This window comes from Aquila chrysaetos, chromosome 15 (genome assembly GCF_900496995.4).
Source record: "Aquila chrysaetos chrysaetos chromosome 15, bAquChr1.4, whole genome shotgun sequence".
Taxonomy (NCBI): Eukaryota; Metazoa; Chordata; class Aves; order Accipitriformes; family Accipitridae; genus Aquila; species Aquila chrysaetos.
This window is the reverse complement of record NC_044018.1, coordinates 30,513,682-30,530,944: the sequence shown is the minus strand read 5'-3', so window position 1 is coordinate 30,530,944 and position 17,263 is coordinate 30,513,682. Positions and strand designations below refer to the sequence as shown.

At 61.3% G+C, this 17,263-nt stretch overlaps 3 protein-coding genes across 7 annotated transcripts in view; 1 reads left to right on the top strand and 2 right to left on the bottom strand.

The window, feature by feature from the left end:
- Positions 1-10,467, top strand: part of ANKRD52 (ankyrin repeat domain 52) — a 30,140-nt gene extending 19,673 nt beyond the window's left edge. The window contains exons 28-29 of one of the 2 annotated variants that reach the window (XR_005933998.1): positions 290-5,772; positions 6,537-10,467. Coding sequence is in view for 1 of the 2 variants with exons in the window: in XM_030036791.2 (XP_029892651.1) it covers positions 290-534 (245 nt within the window). In the remaining variant the exon portion in view is untranslated. Of the gene's footprint in view, positions 1-289 lie in introns of both variants that reach the window. The other variant, XM_030036791.2, reaches the window with a different exon arrangement.
- Positions 10,425-15,466, bottom strand: SLC39A5 (solute carrier family 39 member 5). Its single transcript, XM_030037121.2, has 13 exons — positions 15,355-15,466; positions 15,065-15,218; positions 14,275-14,317; positions 13,718-14,121; positions 13,434-13,614; positions 13,116-13,290; positions 12,401-12,570; positions 12,165-12,302; positions 12,025-12,085; positions 11,762-11,950; positions 11,356-11,436; positions 11,090-11,280; positions 10,425-11,010 (listed from the first exon to the last, which is right to left on the bottom strand). The coding sequence occupies exons 1-13, from the start codon at positions 15,464-15,466 to the stop codon at positions 10,861-10,863; spliced, it is 2,049 nt and encodes a 682-aa protein (XP_029892981.1). The 3' UTR covers positions 10,425-10,860.
- Positions 15,304-17,246, bottom strand: NABP2 (nucleic acid binding protein 2). 4 transcript variants are annotated; one of them, XM_030036800.2, is made up of 7 exons: positions 17,152-17,246; positions 16,689-16,783; positions 16,478-16,616; positions 16,314-16,385; positions 16,138-16,219; positions 15,971-16,037; positions 15,304-15,847 (listed from the first exon to the last, which is right to left on the bottom strand). In XM_030036800.2, exons 2-7 carry the CDS (start codon positions 16,765-16,767, stop codon positions 15,675-15,677), a joined length of 612 nt encoding a protein of 203 aa, XP_029892660.1. In that variant the 5' UTR covers positions 16,768-16,783; positions 17,152-17,246; the 3' UTR covers positions 15,304-15,674. The 4 variants fall into 4 exon arrangements, with proteins under 4 accessions (XP_029892660.1, XP_029892661.1, XP_040984677.1 ...); XM_030036801.2 differs by having other exon boundaries at positions 17,148-17,166; XM_041128743.1 differs by lacking the exon at positions 17,152-17,246 and adding an exon at positions 16,881-17,071.
- Between the last annotated feature and the right edge of the window lie 17 nt (positions 17,247-17,263).

Genomic DNA, 17,263 nt, shown 5'->3' with positions numbered 1-17,263 from the left:
TTCTCCCAGCAGAGTTCTTGCTCTGCTGGAATACCTTTAAGTTGTTAAAAATACCATTGTGTCTGCCGTGCTGCCAGGGCTTCTGAGGCTTTTTATTCACCTCCTGCTGATTCTGGCACTCTTCAAAGTGGTTGCTGCAATTGCAGGGATTGCCAGAAGCAGGTCTTTTGAGATAAAGACAAATAGATGTCCTGGCCCCTCAATGCAGGAGTGAAAACTGCCCCAGTCGAAGTGTTCCCTGGGGAAGGTGTCCATCTGGGGCAGTTCTTCACCCCTGGCTTTGTTCTAGGTCATACCCCAGCCTTGGCATGCGCCCCCAACAAGGACGTTGCCGACTGCCTGGCACTTATCCTCTCCACCATGAAGCCTTTCCCACCTAAAGACGCCATCAGCTCTTTCAGCTTCAACCTCCTCAAGAACTGCGGCATTGCAGCCAAAACCGCCGCCTGTGGGGCCCTGCCCAACGGCAGCACCTGCCCCTACAGCAAGGACCGGCACAATGCCATCGGCTTGGACGGCTGTTACTCGGAGTAGCTTAAACTATGGGTGACCTAATATCTTATTATATTTATTTAGAAATTCTATAAATATAGGGCACTTTAAAGGAGAACAAGACTGGGCAGGCCTTCTAGTGTGGCCGGATAGGCCAAGAGTTCAGAGCTTCCTCTTCTCGCTGGATTGCCAGCGCGGTGCCAAAGCTGTTAATTGGTTTAACGAGCAGCTGGCAGTGCCGTTCCCGTCCTCTGCCCCTTCTCAATCCTCTTCCCGTCAGTGTGTGCTCGCACCCCTCTGACGGCAGGGCAGGAGACGGATGCTGCGGGATTAGGGCTTCACCCGGCTGAGACGAGGCAGGTGCCACCATCCACTGGCCTGCAGACGGGAAGGGGCTTTGTCCCCCAGCTTTCGGGGTGGGTTGAAATTGGTTCCGGCGTTTCCCAGTGCCCCACGCCAGCCTCCCGCCCTGCCTCGCCTCCCGGATGCCTCCGGGGCTGCCCCGAGCCCTCGCTCCAGCCGGCTGGGATGGGGAAGCCTGAACTCTTGGTGGGATTGGGGGGTGGGAGTCTTTGGGAATTGACTGGTCTTGCAAGCGCTGGGGTGGGTGTTAGCTCCTGGCCAAGTGCCACTGTAACTGCTCCTCTCTCGCAATCACTTTTTTTCTCACGCTTATCCTTCGATTCCAATACAAACACTTGAATTAAGATCTACTGTACCTGGGACACTAAAATATCCTTTTGGCAGCTGTCATTTATATGCAAAAACGGGTGCTGCTGCCCAACCCCGCGGTCGGCTGGCTGCGGATGCGCTGCTGGAGCCTCCCTCCCCACACCAGGCACTTTAGGGATTCTGTTGGTTGGTTGGGTTTTTTTTTCTTGGCAAAATGTCGGATCCTAAGAAACGATTCTTTTTTGAATTTTCGTTCTCTGTTTTGCGTGGCCGTTTCCATGCAAGAGTCAGTGTTGCTTCTTTTTTTAAAAAAAGAAAAAAGTTATTTATAAAGAAACGAGCATTTACCTTTAAAAAAACAACAAAAACCATAAAAAAAATTCTGAAAGTTTTAGCCTTTTAATAAGGAAAAAAATGCACTTCAAAGTCCTTATTCACAACCCTAAGTAAGTCTGTGTTTATTTTTCTAATGCAGCATCTTGGCAGGTTTATTAGTGTGCGTGTATGTGGGATCATTGTTTTTTGTTTTGGGTTTTCTTTTTTTAATTTTAGAGATCATATTTATAATGCAGGTTTGAAGCATTTGAGAATGTTGCACTGTTTTTTTCCGTTGGTTGGTTTTTTTTTTCCTTCTGAATTACTGTAACAGTATCATGTGCAAAAAACAATACTCTTTCTCCATATCACGAGTCTGTTCAAAGCCAAAGACTGGGATGCAGAGAACGAGAACGGGCTGACAGGGCAACAAGCATTTCGGGAACTGTCTTCTCCCCCAATCTCTTTTCCCTCCGCAGCCTTGCCGAAAGCAGGGAGCGCGGGGCTGGGGCCGAGGCTCCCGCCCGTGGCCACCCCAGGGTGGGTCCCAGTGCGATCCCTGCGGGATGGGAGCAGGGAGAAAAGGATCCCTCTCTCCCACCGAGTCCTTGGTGGCCACTCGCCTCCTCTTTGCTGGCAAGACTGCAATGGGACCATGCGAGCCTTGCGCTGTGGCTCTTCTGCCCAGCGTTTCAGAGAGAAAAAGCATTTCTGTAACCAAAATAAGGTATTACGTCTTTTTTCTTTTTTTTTAAAATAGTTTCTAAATGAAGGTGGCTCCTGTTAGGGTGACGTTTGTCGGGTTTAGGTTGTGGTGTGGAGCAGGCATTGGAGCCGGCCTTTGCTGGGGGAGGCTCCCAGCGGGCGAGGGTGCTGCTGGCAGCCCGCGGGGAGAGTCCCCTCGCGCTGTTTCTTTCTTTTACCAAAGCCAAACTCTTAGAACCAAATATGAAGTTTCAGTCTTGGCCTTTGGGTGATAAGCACATTTTCTTCACGTTTCACATAGGAGTTTCTCCTGGAGGGGAGCGGGGTGAGGGACCTCCCGTTGCTCTTGCTCAGCACCAGCTCACCAGTGGAGCTCAGTCTCCCCATCCCATTACCAACCTGCACTTCATTCAGCAAAGCACTCGAGAAATTTGCCCTTGGTGAGATCTCGGAGCAGGAGCAGTGGTCAGCCTCGTCTCCAGAGGGCTCCAGTCCCTGTGCAGTGGGGGCCGGGCACGTCTGACGGGCAAGGCTCCTCTGGCTGCTCCGGAGGGATCTTCCCTTTCCGGACCGCGAGCCCCCTCCACCCCGCTCTTGGCAAGGTGGCAGCAGTGGCTCACTGGTCTGGTGGGTCCCCTCCTTTGGTGCCGGCGTAGGATCGTGTCCCTGGCCGATCGTGTCTCTCCCTCCCCGCTCCCCCCCAACCCTCTAGCTTGAAAGAAAGTGTTAACCTTTCTGCACCGAATACCTCAGTTCGGAACCAGAATAAACTTACGAAACTTGAATAAAAAGATCCTTTTTGAAGATCCTTTTCAGTATTCTACAGAGGAGAACTGGAAAAAGAGACTTGTTTACATTGCTGTCGAGTCCGCACTTGCCTCTTGCAGCTCTTTCCCTTTCTGGGAGGAATTTAGGCATCACTTTATCTCTTCTTCTTGCTGCCGGCCCTCTCCCTCCCCGCAGGGCAGGAAAATGGGTCCAAAGTCCTGAGCCGTCGTCTCCAAGGGCTAAAGTACTTTTTCAGGCACATGAAGGGGCCGAGCCGCCACTGGCCTTGGCTCCCGTCCCCGGTGCGGGCAGCGATTCCCAGGGATGGAGATGGGTTCGGCGCGGGGCAGACCCTGGGGCCGTGATGGCTCCATCCTCTTGAGCGATGCTCCGGCTCTCCCAAAGTCAGTTGGGGAAAGCTGGGAGGCACCAGCAGAGCTGGGCCGTCCCCTGCCCGCCGTGGGAGGGATACAGCCGTGCCCCTCGTGCCCTGGTCCTCGATGCCGTGTGGCTTTAGCATCGCTGACGGGGGATGGGACTCCAGCATCATTTCACTTGAACACAACTTTTTCCTGTAGCCAGGGTGAGAGCGTTCCTTAGAGCACATGGAGAATGCTGCTTTTCCCTCACCCTCCCCTTATTTTTTTGGAGTATTATTGTGGTTTTCAGTTTCTTTGTTTAGAGAAAAAAACTGATCTCTTTTTTGGCCTTGTTTCTGTGCTATGACGTGTTACCTTCCGCTCAACATGACGACTAAAACTATGATGAGACAATCAATGTGATCTCTGTAAGGGCTTCTCCATTTCTTCTCTGCAGCACCATGCTTTATATATGTGTGTTCTTTGCTCTTAGCGAGGATCTTTTTCTACCCTCCCCTTGTGTCTTATTAAAAATAATAATAATAATAATAATGATGGAGGGAAACGAGGTTTCAGCAGCGCATCCGTGGTCTGGGAGCACATGGGAGGAAACATGGGGTGGGGTGGGAAGGGGGACATGCGGCCAGTTTCCTTGCGGGTACCAGTCTTGTTCTCCTTTAACGCTGTATTGTATACATTTGACAGCACAGCTTGACAATTTAAGTAATAATCAAAGTGTTTGGTAATAATGCATTATTTTGCTAAACGAGATTTGTGATGGTTTCCCTAGTGCATTGTAAAGAGGGATGGAGGGAAACTTCCGCTGCCCTACCCGCTCCCCCCTGCCCCTCGTGGGGTGGTGGACGGGGGCTCCCCCAAATCTTCCTTCCCATGGACCTTTATGCCAAAGTTGGACCATTCCCGCTTAGTGTTCTGCCGGCGCCCGGCATCCGTTTGGTGTAGCTCTCACTGAGCAGCAACTTTTTTGGCTTTGCCCCCTCAATGCTACTTAAATCTCTTGGTTTCAAATATGCAGGCACCGGATCACCCCTCCCCTCTGCTGCCCTGACCTCCAAAAAAAGGAAGTTTCTCTCCGCCCCCTTGGTCCAAAGCACTTGCTTCAAGTAATAAGCACTTTTGTTAAAGCATGAGTCTGGATTCCCTTTAGCATCCCACGGGATAGAGAGCAGCAAGAGCGGAAGGGATAAGAGAGTGTCTTTGGTTTTATTTTTTCATTTATAATTTAAAAAAAAAAAGTTTGTTTCTAGGGAATGAATGAACAAAGGGAAGTTGTGTTTTGAGAGAGAGAAAAAAAAAAAACAGCACAAATACATTTCAACTCAAAAGGTGTATTTGCACTGCCATTGCTAGAGAAAGGGGCTGCCAGCCCTGCGGCCCCGCTGAGCCATATAAACTGCTGACAAACACTGAATGTAACGTCCTTGCAGAGGGCAGCCCAGGGAGGCTGGGATTGGCTTTATTCTCGACGGGCACTTCAATGAAATTCAAAAATAACCTAACGATGATGAGAATCTGGTTGGTGTTTCTTTGTTGTTGCTGTTCCCGAGCTGCAGGCAATTTGAAACTTTTTTTTTCTTTTGGAAAATGTTTCCCCCACTCCCGTCCCCTCTCCCCCTCCGCCCCATCCCTGCCCCGGACGGAGCGAGGAGCTCCCTCGACCAAAAGTGAGATGCAGATGAGTAGTCCCCAGCCCTGCTGACCATGTCGCAGGGCTGGAATCCGGCAGATATAAAAGTAGCACTAAAAACAAAGCAAAAACTCCAAAAAAAATGGAACAAGTTTTTTTTTCTGTTTGTTTGTTTTGAGCACTCTGAGTGTGGTAGTGATTCTGTAGATACCCCGGGGTCCCCCAGCGTGCGGGGTAAGGTGTTAGTGAGAAACAAGTGAAAAACCAAAACAAAGAACAAACTGCAAAGACCCAAGAAACAATCTTTTTCTTTGATTTTATTCTGTTGTTTGGTGGGGTGGCGGGACAGGCCCAGGGAGCTGCCCCTGCTCTCCCTCCCAGCTCCACTCCGAGGGTCCCCGTGTCCCCCCCACCTGCCACAGGGACCACAAATGGGGGGACCTCAGGGTCCCCCAAGGCGTGAATGTCAGGGTCAGACCTGTGCAGACTGTCAGCCCACGCTCACCTTTGCCTTCAGTAAGAAACCAAAGGAAAAACCAACCCCTTCTGTTCAAGATACTGGCACGGACACGCGGATTCTTTGGTTTGGGGTGTTTTTTTTTTTCTTTTTTTCTTTTTCTTTCCTTTTTTTCCTCCTTTTCTTTGTTTCTTTGTTTTTCTCCAAGGACGCGAGGAGCTGTTCAAACCTCTTCTCCTGGCTGAATTTTTCTGGGCTCAGCAGTGCTGGGTGCGTTTGAAAGGAGAAAAAAAAAACCAACAAAGCCGAGACTCGGCCGAAGTATCGGCGGGAGCTTCGGAGCAGGGAGGCAGAGGGTAACGTATGCACGAGGCAAGGGACCTGCCGGGAGCTCTCCGAGGGGGAGCAGTGGCTCTCTGCATCACAGCTCTTTAGTTAAACTAAAATCCTCGGAGTCATGGTGTGAGGCTGGAACGGGATGGAGTCAGAGCCCCCGAGGGGCCAGGTGGGGAAGGGGGATGCGTCTCTAAGGACTCGAAGGCATCTGTAGCAAGCTCTGTGTCTTTACAATATCCTGTGTGTAAATGCTGCACCTCTGTATATTATGCACATAAACATTTCTTTGACTAAGATAGGACAGACCTCATCACCAGTCAGGTATAAACGACTCTTCCTCTTCTGTGTCTCGGTGTTCTGGCGTGTGTGCGTGTGCAAGCGGTTCGTGTGCAGGTCCGTGTGTCTGGGCGTTGTCTGAGCTTCCCGTGCAGGGGAGAAGGAGGGAAAAAAGAGGAAAATAGCCTTACTCGACCCAGTCGTATCGATATTGTTCGTCAACTTGAAAATAATAAAGTAAATGCATGGAAACCTCTAGTTGAGCCACGGTGCCTGACCGTGGGTGTGATGTTTCGGAGATCCAGGGTGCCGAGTGTCTCACGCCGCGCATCCCGAAGCTCTTGGTCCTACCAGGGTTTCTCCTTTAGCTGCAGAGGGTGGGCGGCTGCCGCCTCGCGTGCCTGGTCCTTCCTCCCGTCCTTTCTTTTTCTTTTTTTCCTGAGGCTGTAGGGAGTGAATTCCTCACGGCTTGACCAAAACTGCCGTTTCTTTGGTGCTCTGCACTTAGTTTCCAGGGGTTGTCCTCGGTCCTCAGAGCCCCGGAGTGCTGTGGGTCCCCACCGTGCTGCTCTGCCCACCCGCAGCCAGTGCTGCCCATCTGTCCGCAGACCTGCCGCCGGCTTCCTCGCCCCGGGATGGAGCCCTTCTGAGCTCTGCCTCCAGCGAAGGACATGGATGGAGTCGCCGGTCGGGTTAGTCTGAGTTGGATAAAACACAGTGGCTGCCCCCGCTGGGAGGAGAAGCTGGGGAGGGGGCCAGAGGCATGATGGGTCCTGGCCCCCCAGCCCCGCTGCAGGATGGGGTGAGGGCTCCCGGCATTTGGGCAGCATTTGGGTGCCTTGATGCCGGCAGTGTTATTCCATTCCTGAATTTTGCACTATGTGAAGCATGGCCAGTTTAGGAGGGGGGGCGCAGAGGGGGGCTGCTGCCTGGCTCCTGCCTGCAAGAGACCTGGGGGGCTTGACCAAAAGGAAAATCAAAGATAACGTAGACCGGTCGTGGGTGAGAGGGTCCCGATGCGCCGGGAGCTGCGGTGCAGGGAGCTCGGAGGGCGTTTAGACAAACCCAGAGCCTGTCCTGAGCGCCAGACTTGAGAACATTTTTCCTACCTGAAGGAACTAACCAAAACGGCTGCTTGCTTCAACGTCCCCCTGCCGGAGGTGGGCTGGGGGCTGGCGGGGGGGTGCTGTGCAGGGGCTGGCTGCGGCTGAGGGGAACAGCGCTTGGAAGCTGGTCCTTGTCCTCCTGTGCCCTAAAAAACTCTTGCAACCTCTGTTGCACGCACCTTAGCCCTTACTGGTGTCTGGCTCCGGCTGCGGGGACAAGAGGTGGGGTGGGCAGAGGAAGGCTGAGATCCTTGCCTGTCCCCCCAGCTGGTGTCCCACAGCGGCCGTGCTCCCCCGCAGCTGGTGGGCACACGCGTCCTGAAGTGACCTGCTACAGCCATCGCGTTTGGCAGCACGGGCTTGAAAATTGCACTGAAATTGCTACGTGCCAGTTCCTTCTCCTCCAACAGATCTGAATTTCCCTTTGACCCCTCAGTTTTTCCCGTCAGCTTGTGTTTGTTCCCTCTCCTGTGCGCCTCAAACCTGCTGAGGCTCCTGTCCTCAGTGGCAAGAGCCACAAGAGCCAGCTTCAGGCCAGAGCCTCTCCCGGCGGATCTCCAACTCCATCCCAGCACGGCAGAGCAGGGACTGGGCAGGGAGCTGCCAGACTCACAGTGGAGGAGGTGGCTGGGCTTTGCAATGCTTCCCCGCTCTTTCCAAACCTGTTGGTGTCTGGGAAATCTTGTTAAATGCTGCAGGCGTCGGGCTGGATTCTGTCATGGGCTGGGATTTAGTGTGAGCTCAGAGCAGCAAGCTGTGAGCTGGCGTTAGGGCAGGGCTGGGCGTTAAGAAAGAGTGTCTGTCTGCAGGAGGGTGCAGTGCTGCCGGTCAGAGACCTCCTGGCTCCCAGTGCCTGGTGTTCCGCACCGTCTCTGGGGTCAGGAGCCTGGGTGTTAGGCACGCAGGTTCGTATGTCCGTGGGCACACACGTGCTGTGTCTCAGCAGGCGCTCTCTTAGCTTTAAAGATTTCCGAGTCCTCGAAGACGCCTTTCAAAGTCCGTTTAAAGTCATTCGGTAGGTCCTTCCCTTCCCTTTTCCTCCTCGATACACATGGAAGGGGAGTTTATGGAGATTTGCTTCATTTCTCGCCTGTCCTGTGTCAGGGAAGCACAGGTTGGTAACGAAGGGCTTGGGCTCCCCCCTTCCTCACTGCAGTTGGGTCTCGGACTGGGCAACCTGCAGCCTTTCAGACCGTCCCGCCGGCCGGTCCAGGTTTGACGCCTGTTAACATCCCTCTCAGACCATATTTCAGGCTGTCCCAGGAGGCAGCGGAGGGTCCTCTGCCCGTTTGCCCATCCCCTTGTGGGTATCCAGCGCAGGTGATGGCGATGGGATGGGGAGGGGTCTTGGGCATCTCCCAGTCCAGCTGCAGATATGCCAAACACGGGGAGCGGGCGCTGGTGCTTGGCAGAGCCGCTCCTGGGAATCCGCAGTTCCCCTTGTGGGTACAAAAGCCCACCCTTGCTCCCTGCAGGGCCAGGACTGGGGCAGCTGCGGGGACATTCGCCCGCCTGTGGTGTGACCGTCCCTGGGGCTGGCTGGACCCCAGACCCTTGGGCACCACCCGGGGCCTTGGACACTCCAGTCCCTGGCGCTGGTTTTTTGGCTTTTTCAGACCTTTGCAGGGAGCGGAGAGTGTCGTTCCCTGGGGACAGGGGCTGAGCTGGTTCCTCTCCCAGATCCATCTGCTCTGTGCAGCCTGAGCAGTGGTGCGAGACCAGACCAGGGATGGGGTGCCCCGATCATCTCTTTGCCCTGTGCCGCGCCAGCTGTGGGAAGAACCAGCATGGGATGGGAGAGTCTCTTTAGATTCGTTTGTGGGGTGGTTAGATAATGAAGAGCTGCTTTAATTTGTGTCTTCTCTGCACTGTTCACACCTACCTCTGGCAATAACCGGGCTGGGGCACAGACCTGGGGAAACGCTTTCGCGCCTCTCAGACCCGCAGCCTCAGCGCCGGACCAAGACGGCGCCGCGTGTAGTGAGCGCGGCTGAGTGAGGGCAGGAGCGGCTGGGCTCTGCCTGGCTCTGCCTGCAATGGGCAAGCGCCCTGCTCCCAGCAAGGAGTGGGTCGAGGGGGAGAGCGGCCCCTCGCGAGCCCCTCGCGCTGGCCTGGCGTGCTCGGCGTGTGCCGGCCCCGCGTGCTCGTCATTTGCCCGCGCGTCCGTGTGTAGCAGCTGCTTCATCTCCTCTGAAGGTATTTTTACTTTAACTCCCCGGCTTCGTTCCCCTCCAGTGCACTGAAATGTGGAACCTGCTGAGCAAAAACCAGCGTGCGGCCGTCCTGTTGTTCGTCAGCGGCGGGGCCTTAATTGGCAGTCGTTCTTGCTGGGGACCTTTAACATGGATGCCTTCGTACTTGGGCAGGGAGGGAGAGGTGCCAGCTAGAGCGGTCGGTGCCCGAGCGTCCCCGTGGCGAGCGCCATCGGCACCGTCCCCATCCGAGACCCGGCGGAGGCAGGGTCTGCGCTCCGTCCCGCGGTGCCCGCGGTGCAGGTCCCGGTGCTGCCGCGTTGGCAGTTCAGGCATCTCCCTCCCCTCTGTAGGTGCTTTTTCCTTCAACCACTGGTTCAAAGCACAAGCGCATGGCCTGGCGGGGTGAGAAGGGCTCTGCTCCTGGGGGGGGGGCGGGGGCTCCCAGCCCCTTGCACCCCCCTGCACGCCTGCCCCGTGGAGACCCGCCGCAAGTAGGGTAGAGTTTTGATGTGCAATTTAAAAATAGGGAAAAAAAAGTATGAAATCCCCCCGGGGCCGTCATGGCGGCCTCGAGGTGCCGGGTGCCTTGGTGGGCAAACTGAGCCATGTCCCCCTGAGCTTGCTGGTTTCTCGCCCTTCTCCTGAGAGCAGGCGCCCCAGAGAGCCCCAAAATCAGTCCTGACCCGTGAAGCACACGTCTCTGGGTAGAGGAAATTGGAGTGAGCAAAATCCCTTCGTGTCGTGCAAGGGAAACAGAAAGCTGTTCAACCCCCTCGCGGTTCTAGGGAGCGAATATGAGGCGATAGGTAGGAGAAGAAGGAAATCAGCCCAACAAGCCATCCGTCCCCGCAGCGCAGACGCTATCCTGTCAGCCTCCTCCTCACCCCCGCCTGAGCCTAGTGAGCGGTTACTTTTGTCTCGGATGTTCCATATATGTATTTTCAGAAATCCTGCATCACCTTCGGGGAGGGAGGGGGGAAAAGGAACTAAAAAGAAATAAAAAAATAAAAAGGAAAAAAAAAAAAAGAAAAAAGCATTCAGACTTGATCTATTTTATACAATGTAAGCTGCGACCAAGTCCTGTTATTCATATTGTGGCTTTGAATCAATTATGTTTATTAAAATGCTATTGCTTCTATGTCCTGTCGTCCTTTCTCCACTAACGGCTGCTCCAGGGGGAGTGGGAAGGGGAAACGCGCTCGACCTTGCCCCCGGAGCCGGGCGTGCGAGCACCCCATTGCTATCCCACCCCGGGGAGCGCCGGGTGCCCCCGTCCCCCGGGAGAGGACATGGGGTGGCAAGGGGACCCCATGTCCCCTCCCCGCAGGGATGGAGGGGCTGAGCCATGGAGACTCCCGGGGATGGTAGAAGCCGCTGGGGGTCTCACAGGAGGGGAGAAAGTCCAGTCTTGAGGGCACGTTTGGGGCTCCCGCCATCCTGCCGTCCTTCCAGCTTGGCCGCTGCCGGCTCCGGCCGCGGTTCCTCGCTCCGGTCGGCGGTGGGAGCGAGCAGGGCCGAGCCCCGGTGCCGCTCAGGGCTGCAGCCAGGCGCGGACATGTCCCTCGGCCAGGGCGATGCCCAGCATGATGCCGCTGCCCAGCAGGAACCCCACGTTCTGCAGGAGCAAGCGGCCCCAGGTGCCCTCGCCGGGGCCCTCGGCACCCCGCAGCGCCTCGGGGAGCTGGGGCAGAGCGGGGGGCTCAGCGGGGCCGGCGCGAAGCCCAGCCCCGTGGCCGCCCACCCCCCGTCCACCCCCTTACCATGTCAGCCAGGGCCACGTAGAGGAAGATGCCGGCGGTGGCGGTGAGGATCCAGGGGGTGAGGTGGGATGCGCTCTGCCCCACGGCCGCCCCCGCCACCGCCCCCAGGCAGGAGAGCAGGGCCGAGAGCAGGTTGAGGAGCAGGATGGTGCGGGGGGCCGTGCCGGCCTGCAGCAGCACCGCCAGGTCACCTGTGGCGAGAGGAGGGTGGGTGGCTGGGGTGGCCGTGGGGGCTGCCATGGCTGGGGTGGGGGGCAGGCACGTACCCAGCTCATGGGGCAGCTCGTGGCAGAGCACGGCCAGCGCCGTGCTGAGGCCGCTGGAGAGGCTGTGGGAGAAGGCAGCACCTGCGGGAAGAGGGTCCTTCGCCCCGGACCTGCGCAGACCCTGTGCCCCAATGCACCGTGCACCCCTGTCCCTCTGCACCCCTTGTCCCTGTGCCCCAATGCACTGTGCAACCCTGTCCCTCTGCACCCCTGGTCCCTGTGCCCCAATGCACCGTGCACCCCTGTCCCTCTGTACCCCTGTCCCTCTGCACGCCTTGTCCCTGTGCCCCAATGCACCGTGCACCCTTTGTCCCTGTGCCCCAATGCACCGTGCACCCCTGTCCCTCTGCACCCCTTGTCCCTGTGTGTCCCTGTCCCTCCATTTCCACCTCCCCGCGCCCCTCACCGATGGCCAGCCCGTCTGTCAGGTTGTGGATCCCGTCCCCCAGCACCACCATCCAGACAACATCAGTGGCCCTGGGGCTGGGGGGCGGCGTGGGGCCATGGGAGTGTCCATGGGAGTGTCCGTGGGGGTATCCGTGGGGCTTGAGCTCCAGCTCTGGCTCCGGTGCCGTCAGGTGTCGCAGCTCAGCCCCTGCAGCAGAAGAGATGCGGGGTGGGTGCCGGGGCCGGGGACCGCAGGCACTGCGGTGTTCGAGGGGGTCTTACCGCCTTGTGACAATGCCAAGACCCCCGTGGCCACGTCAGAGGCCTCTCCAGGGGAGTGTCCCTGAGGAAGACAGAGGCACTGGGTGCGATGCTGGACCTGGTGGCAGCCCTGCACCCTCCACAGCGCCCGTGGCTCTCACTGTGGCGTCCCGGCTCCGCTGTAGCATCCCCAGGAGCAGCTCCACCAGGAAGAGCAGGTAGATGCCCCCCAGCACCGCCAGCCCCTGCAGCACCGCGGCCCCCGGCTCCGCCGGCGTCTCCTGGTGCTTCCCCTGCGCCTGGACACGGGTGACCCGTCGGCTCAGGGGACCTGAATGCCCCGGTCCCCCTCGGGTGCCTCGTGCCACCTCCAGCCCACCGGGGCAGGGGTACCTACGTGGGGCCAGAGGTGGAGCAGGGCGTCCCCGCAGAGCGTCCCCACGGCCAGTGCCACCAGGAAGGCCAGCAGCGAGTGGAAGAAGCTGTGGCTCAGCAGCGGGATGAGGAGGACGGCCAGGGCAGAGGGCAGGCTGATGAAGGTGACGGCCAGGAGCCCCCAGCCCAGTGCTGCGAGGTGGGTGAGACGGGCACGGCCGGGGCAGGAGGGTGCAGGACCCAGGGGTGGGGGTCCTTGGGGATGCAGGGATGGGGACCTCGGGACTGGGGATGTGGGGTGATGGGAACCTGGGGATGAGGGCACTCGGGGATGCAGGAGTGGTCAATGCAGGGATGGGGTGGCAGGGACTGGGGACATGGGGACCAGACGCTGGCGGGATCCAGGAATGGTGCTGAAGGGACGGGGGACCTGGAGAGCTGATGATGGAGGAGCCAGGGATGGGGATGCAGGGACAGGGTCCACAGGGTCCAGCTGATGGGGACAAGGGGCTCAGGGTGAGTGGCCATGGGACCAGACGATGGGGGAGCCAGGGATGGGGCTGTAGAGATGGGGGACACGGGGACCAGCCACTGGGGTACCTGGGGATGGGGATGGAGCGATGTGAGACCTGGGGACCGGCTGATGGGGGACCTGGGGATGGGGCTGCAGGGACAGGGGATCCAGGGACGGATGGCCTGGGGCTGGGGGCCAGGGAGGGGCCCCAGGTTGGGGTTACCTGGCCACAGGGCCCCCCCCGGGGGAGGCAGTGTCACCTCATCGCTGTGCTGGATGCAGACACGGCTGTCGATCTGGTAGAGCAGGGCTGGGCAAAGGAGGGTGAACTGCTCCGGCGTCAGCTGGGACACCGAGTCCAGCCCAAAATTCACCAGCAGCTGGGTGACATTGAGGCACTGGCGGGGGGGGGGGGGGGGGGGGGGGGGCAGCAGTGAGCAGCAGTGGTGGAGCTGGGGCTCCTGGGTCCCACTGGGGGACGAGGAGCAGCTGGGGCTCCCTGGGGGATCCCAGCGTGTGACACCCCCCCAGCCCTGCTCACATCGTCGTGGGGGTGGTCGGTGCTGGAGTGCTCCAAGCCCAGCATCCTCCCCAGCAGGCTCAGGCCAGGCTGGTCCCGCCGGGGGGGGGGGGGGGCCCCACGGTTCCCAGGGGTGGCCCCGGCACCGGGGGGCTTGGCGGGCACCGGCTTCGTCCAGCTTTTTGTCTGGGAGGGCCGGGGGCTGGGGGGAACGACACACGAGCGTGGATAAGCCCCCCTCCCCAAAATCATGCCCGGGTGGGGGGGCAGCCCCCTGGGAGCGGGCGAGGGGGACGCAGGGGTACCTGGGGGTACGGGTGGGTGGCGGGGCACTGGGTGCCGTGTCCTCGCCGTGTTCCCAGACGGGGTGCCGGTGCCGGTGCTTCTCCTCCTGCACCTCCAGCAGGTCGAGGTGGCTGACGTGGCCGTGGCCCAGCTCCTCGTGCTGGATCTGCACCACCTGCACCCGTCCCAGCCCCAGGCTGCCCAGCAGCCGCGCCAGCCCCTCGAAGGGCAGCGTCCCGTTGGCCCCGTACTGCCCGAAGAGCTGCTGCAGGTAGTAGCCGTGCTCCTGCGCCGCGTCCTCGGGCAGCGGTCCCGGTCCCCCCCCCGGCCCCCAGAGCCAGCAGCCCCAGGATGCCCAGGAGGAGCCCACGGGGGCCCATGGGGCCGGATCCCGCAGGCGGCAAACTGGGGGTCCCCGGCAGAGCTGGGGGAGAGGGGGGACGCCGGCGTGAGGGCGGCGGGAGCTGCAGTGTCCCCAGGTCCCCCGCCCCCTCCCGGCACTGTGGGGCGCAGAGCCCGGTGCCCGTGGGTCCCTCCCAGGACGCGGGGGTCCCTCCGGGCAGCCCCGGGTACGCACCCTCCCGCTGCCCGTCCGTCCGTCCGTCCGTCCGCAGGGACAGCTGGAAATCAACAGGCGGCATCAGGGTCACGGCCTGGGCACACGTGTCCCTGCGCCAGGGCTCAGGGACACCCACCGGGGAGCGGGGCTGGGGGGGGCCGGGCAGGGCCAGATGCTGTCCCTGCGCCCCCCACGGGACTGGGGTCCTCAGGGTGGGCAATGGGGGGATGTGTGTGTGTGGGGACAACGCTGGGGGGACACGGTGCCACTCGTCCTTGAGGGGAGGTTTTGCAACTGGGGCAGCTTTTGTGTTGGAGTTAATGTTTCACCGGGCGGGGAGATAACGCCAGCGGCACCCCCCAGCAGGGCGCTCGCACCCCCACTCCACCCGCCCTTGCCCACGACGCACCCCCCTGCAACCCCGCCTGGCACGGCCATGTCGTCCCCCCCCAGCTCCCACCCCGCTGCCGGGGACGCAGGAAGAGCCCTGCATAGCGATGGGAAACACCAAACCGCAGGTGGGACGGCGGCACGGCGGTGGGGCACGTCCTCTCTTTCCACGTGGGACTTGCCGATGCCATGGGACCAGGAAAATCCCATGACTCCGGGAGCTGGCGCCCCGCTGTCATCCCCACCATGGCACCAGGTCCCACGGGTGCCCCCCAGCTTCACCGGGGCTGACCCCCTTCCGCCGAGGTGGGTCTCGTGGTCGCCGGCATCATCCCGTCGGTCGTCGTGCTGGGTGCAGTGCCGGCATCACCCGTGGCCCCACAGCACCCATCCTGTGCCCCCCACCCCAGGGGCTCACCTGGGGCCGTGCTGTGCCGATCGCGGGGGCCAGGGGACTCGCTGCTGACCGGCCCCCGTCCCCGTGCCGCGGCCGCGCCGTCTGCTGCGCCCGAACTGGGGGGGCCAAGGGTCACCCAGGCGCTGCTCCCAGCCAGCCCTGGTGCCGGGAGGGGCTGCGCGGGGAGGGCCTTAAAGCGCGAGGGGGGTCCGGGCCCCCCGCGACAGGGCCGGGGCCGCGGGCAGGGAGCAGGCAAGGCGCAGGCAGGAGGTCAACCTTTATTACCACCCGCCCCGACAGGTCCTGGCCACCTGCCTTGGCGCGGGCAGGCAGCGGTTGGGTGCGGGGGGCGCGGGCCGGGGGGGGGCTGCGGACCCCCGGCCCCGGGGGCTGCTGGGCAGCGGCCATGCGGCTCAGCCCCATCCTGCCCGGGACCCCTGAGCCCAGCCGGCCCAAGATGGGGGTCCCGGGCCACCCCCCTCCTCCCTGGAGGCACGTGAGCGGGGGGCAGCGGGGCCCGGCCCCCTCCTCCTTGACCCGGGGGCTGCTCAGGGCCGGGGGCAGGAGCCGGGGGGCTGCTGACCCCCCCCCCAGCAGACCGTGCTGGGGGCCGTGGGGGGGTCCTGGCCCGTTATCTCTTGCTGCTCCTCCGCGTCTCCTTGCCATTGCTGACGGGGCCAGCGGCGGGGCTGGGGTGGCCGGGCTGGCTGCGGGTGATGCGGCCACTGGGGGGGTGCGTGGGGGTGCTGGGGGGGTGCGCCGGGCCCCCCGGGCTCAGCCCGTTCCCGTTCTGGCTGTCGGGGGCTGGAAGCAGAGGAGAGCACCGGGAGGAAGGTGAGGCCGGAGACACCCCCCGAGCTGGGGTTGCGGGGTGGCACCGGCGGGGGGGGGGGAGCCCCAGGGTGGGGAGGGAGCTGCGTGACCTACCTGGGGGTGCCGCGGGGGGGCCCTGGCTGGTCTGTGAAGCAGCCGGACTGGCGCTCTCGTTCTGGGCCTGCGGAGGAGACGGAGAAGCCCCGTGAGCCGGGGCAGCCGCTCTCGGGGCACTGGGGGTCCTGCTGGTGCCAGCCTGCCCCCCCACCCCCCAAACTCACCCCTTTGCTCTGCGACTGCTGCGCTACGTACTCGGGGTTGGGTTCGCTGAAGTTGGGCACCTCGGAGTACACCATGCAGAACCTGCCGGCGGGGGGGGGGGGGGGGACACAATGGGTGTCCCCCCCCCTCATCCCTCCCCCCCCCCCCCCCCAGGCCCCAGGACCCCCGTCCTTACTCGCCGATCTTCTGCAGGTCCCCCCCGCGCCCGGTGTAGAGGGTCAGGCAGCCCTTGAAGACGGAGGCGTACCTGGCGGGGGACGGATGGGGGTGTCAGGCCGGGGGGGGGGGAAGCCCCGGGGGTCCCTGTCGTGTCCCCCCCCCCGGTCCCCCCCCGCCTACCCCTTGGTGAGGCGGATGATGTCCCCGGGCTGGATGAGGTTCCCCACATCATCCCACACCGAGATGTTGATGCTGCCCGTCTTGTCGGCCACCTTGCAGGTCCGCACCTCGTGCCCGTCCTTCGTCTTCGTCACCCGGCCTGGGGGGGGGCGGGAGGGGGGTCAGCCGGGACCACCGGGACCACCGGCACCCCCCCCGCCATCGCACCCACCGGTCTCCAGCACGATGAAGATGAGGTTGAGGTTCTTCAGCCCCGGTTTGACGTCCTTCACCAGCGTCTCGGTGCTCATGGTGCCGGCGGGGGCCCTGCGGACGCGGCCGTCACCCCCGGTCCCGCACGGGGACACCGGGAACAACACCGGGAATACCGGGAACACCGGGGGTCGGGGGGAAGGACACCGACCACGGTACCCCCGGGACGAGTCCGCGGGTATCCGGCAGGACCGTCCGCGGGGGAAGCCGGGCTGTGCGGCCACACCGGGGACGGGACGGCGGGGAGAGCACCCCCGGGGACGGGACTCTACCGGGGACACCGGGGTCAGCACCGGGCCGGGACCGAGCCCGGGCCTGCTCGGTGCCCCGCCCTCCCGCCCCGCCACTAGGGGGCGCTCGCGTTTCCCGCCCCGCCTCCCCCGGCGCTGGCTCTCCCCCCGCCCCCGCGCGCCCCGACCTACCGGAGCGCCGCCGCCGCGGGCACTCCCGGAAGTCTCCGGCCGCCAACCTTAGGCAGCCAATCAGCGAGCGGGGAGGGGCGGAGGACGTCCCGCGCCGCTGGCTAATGGCAGT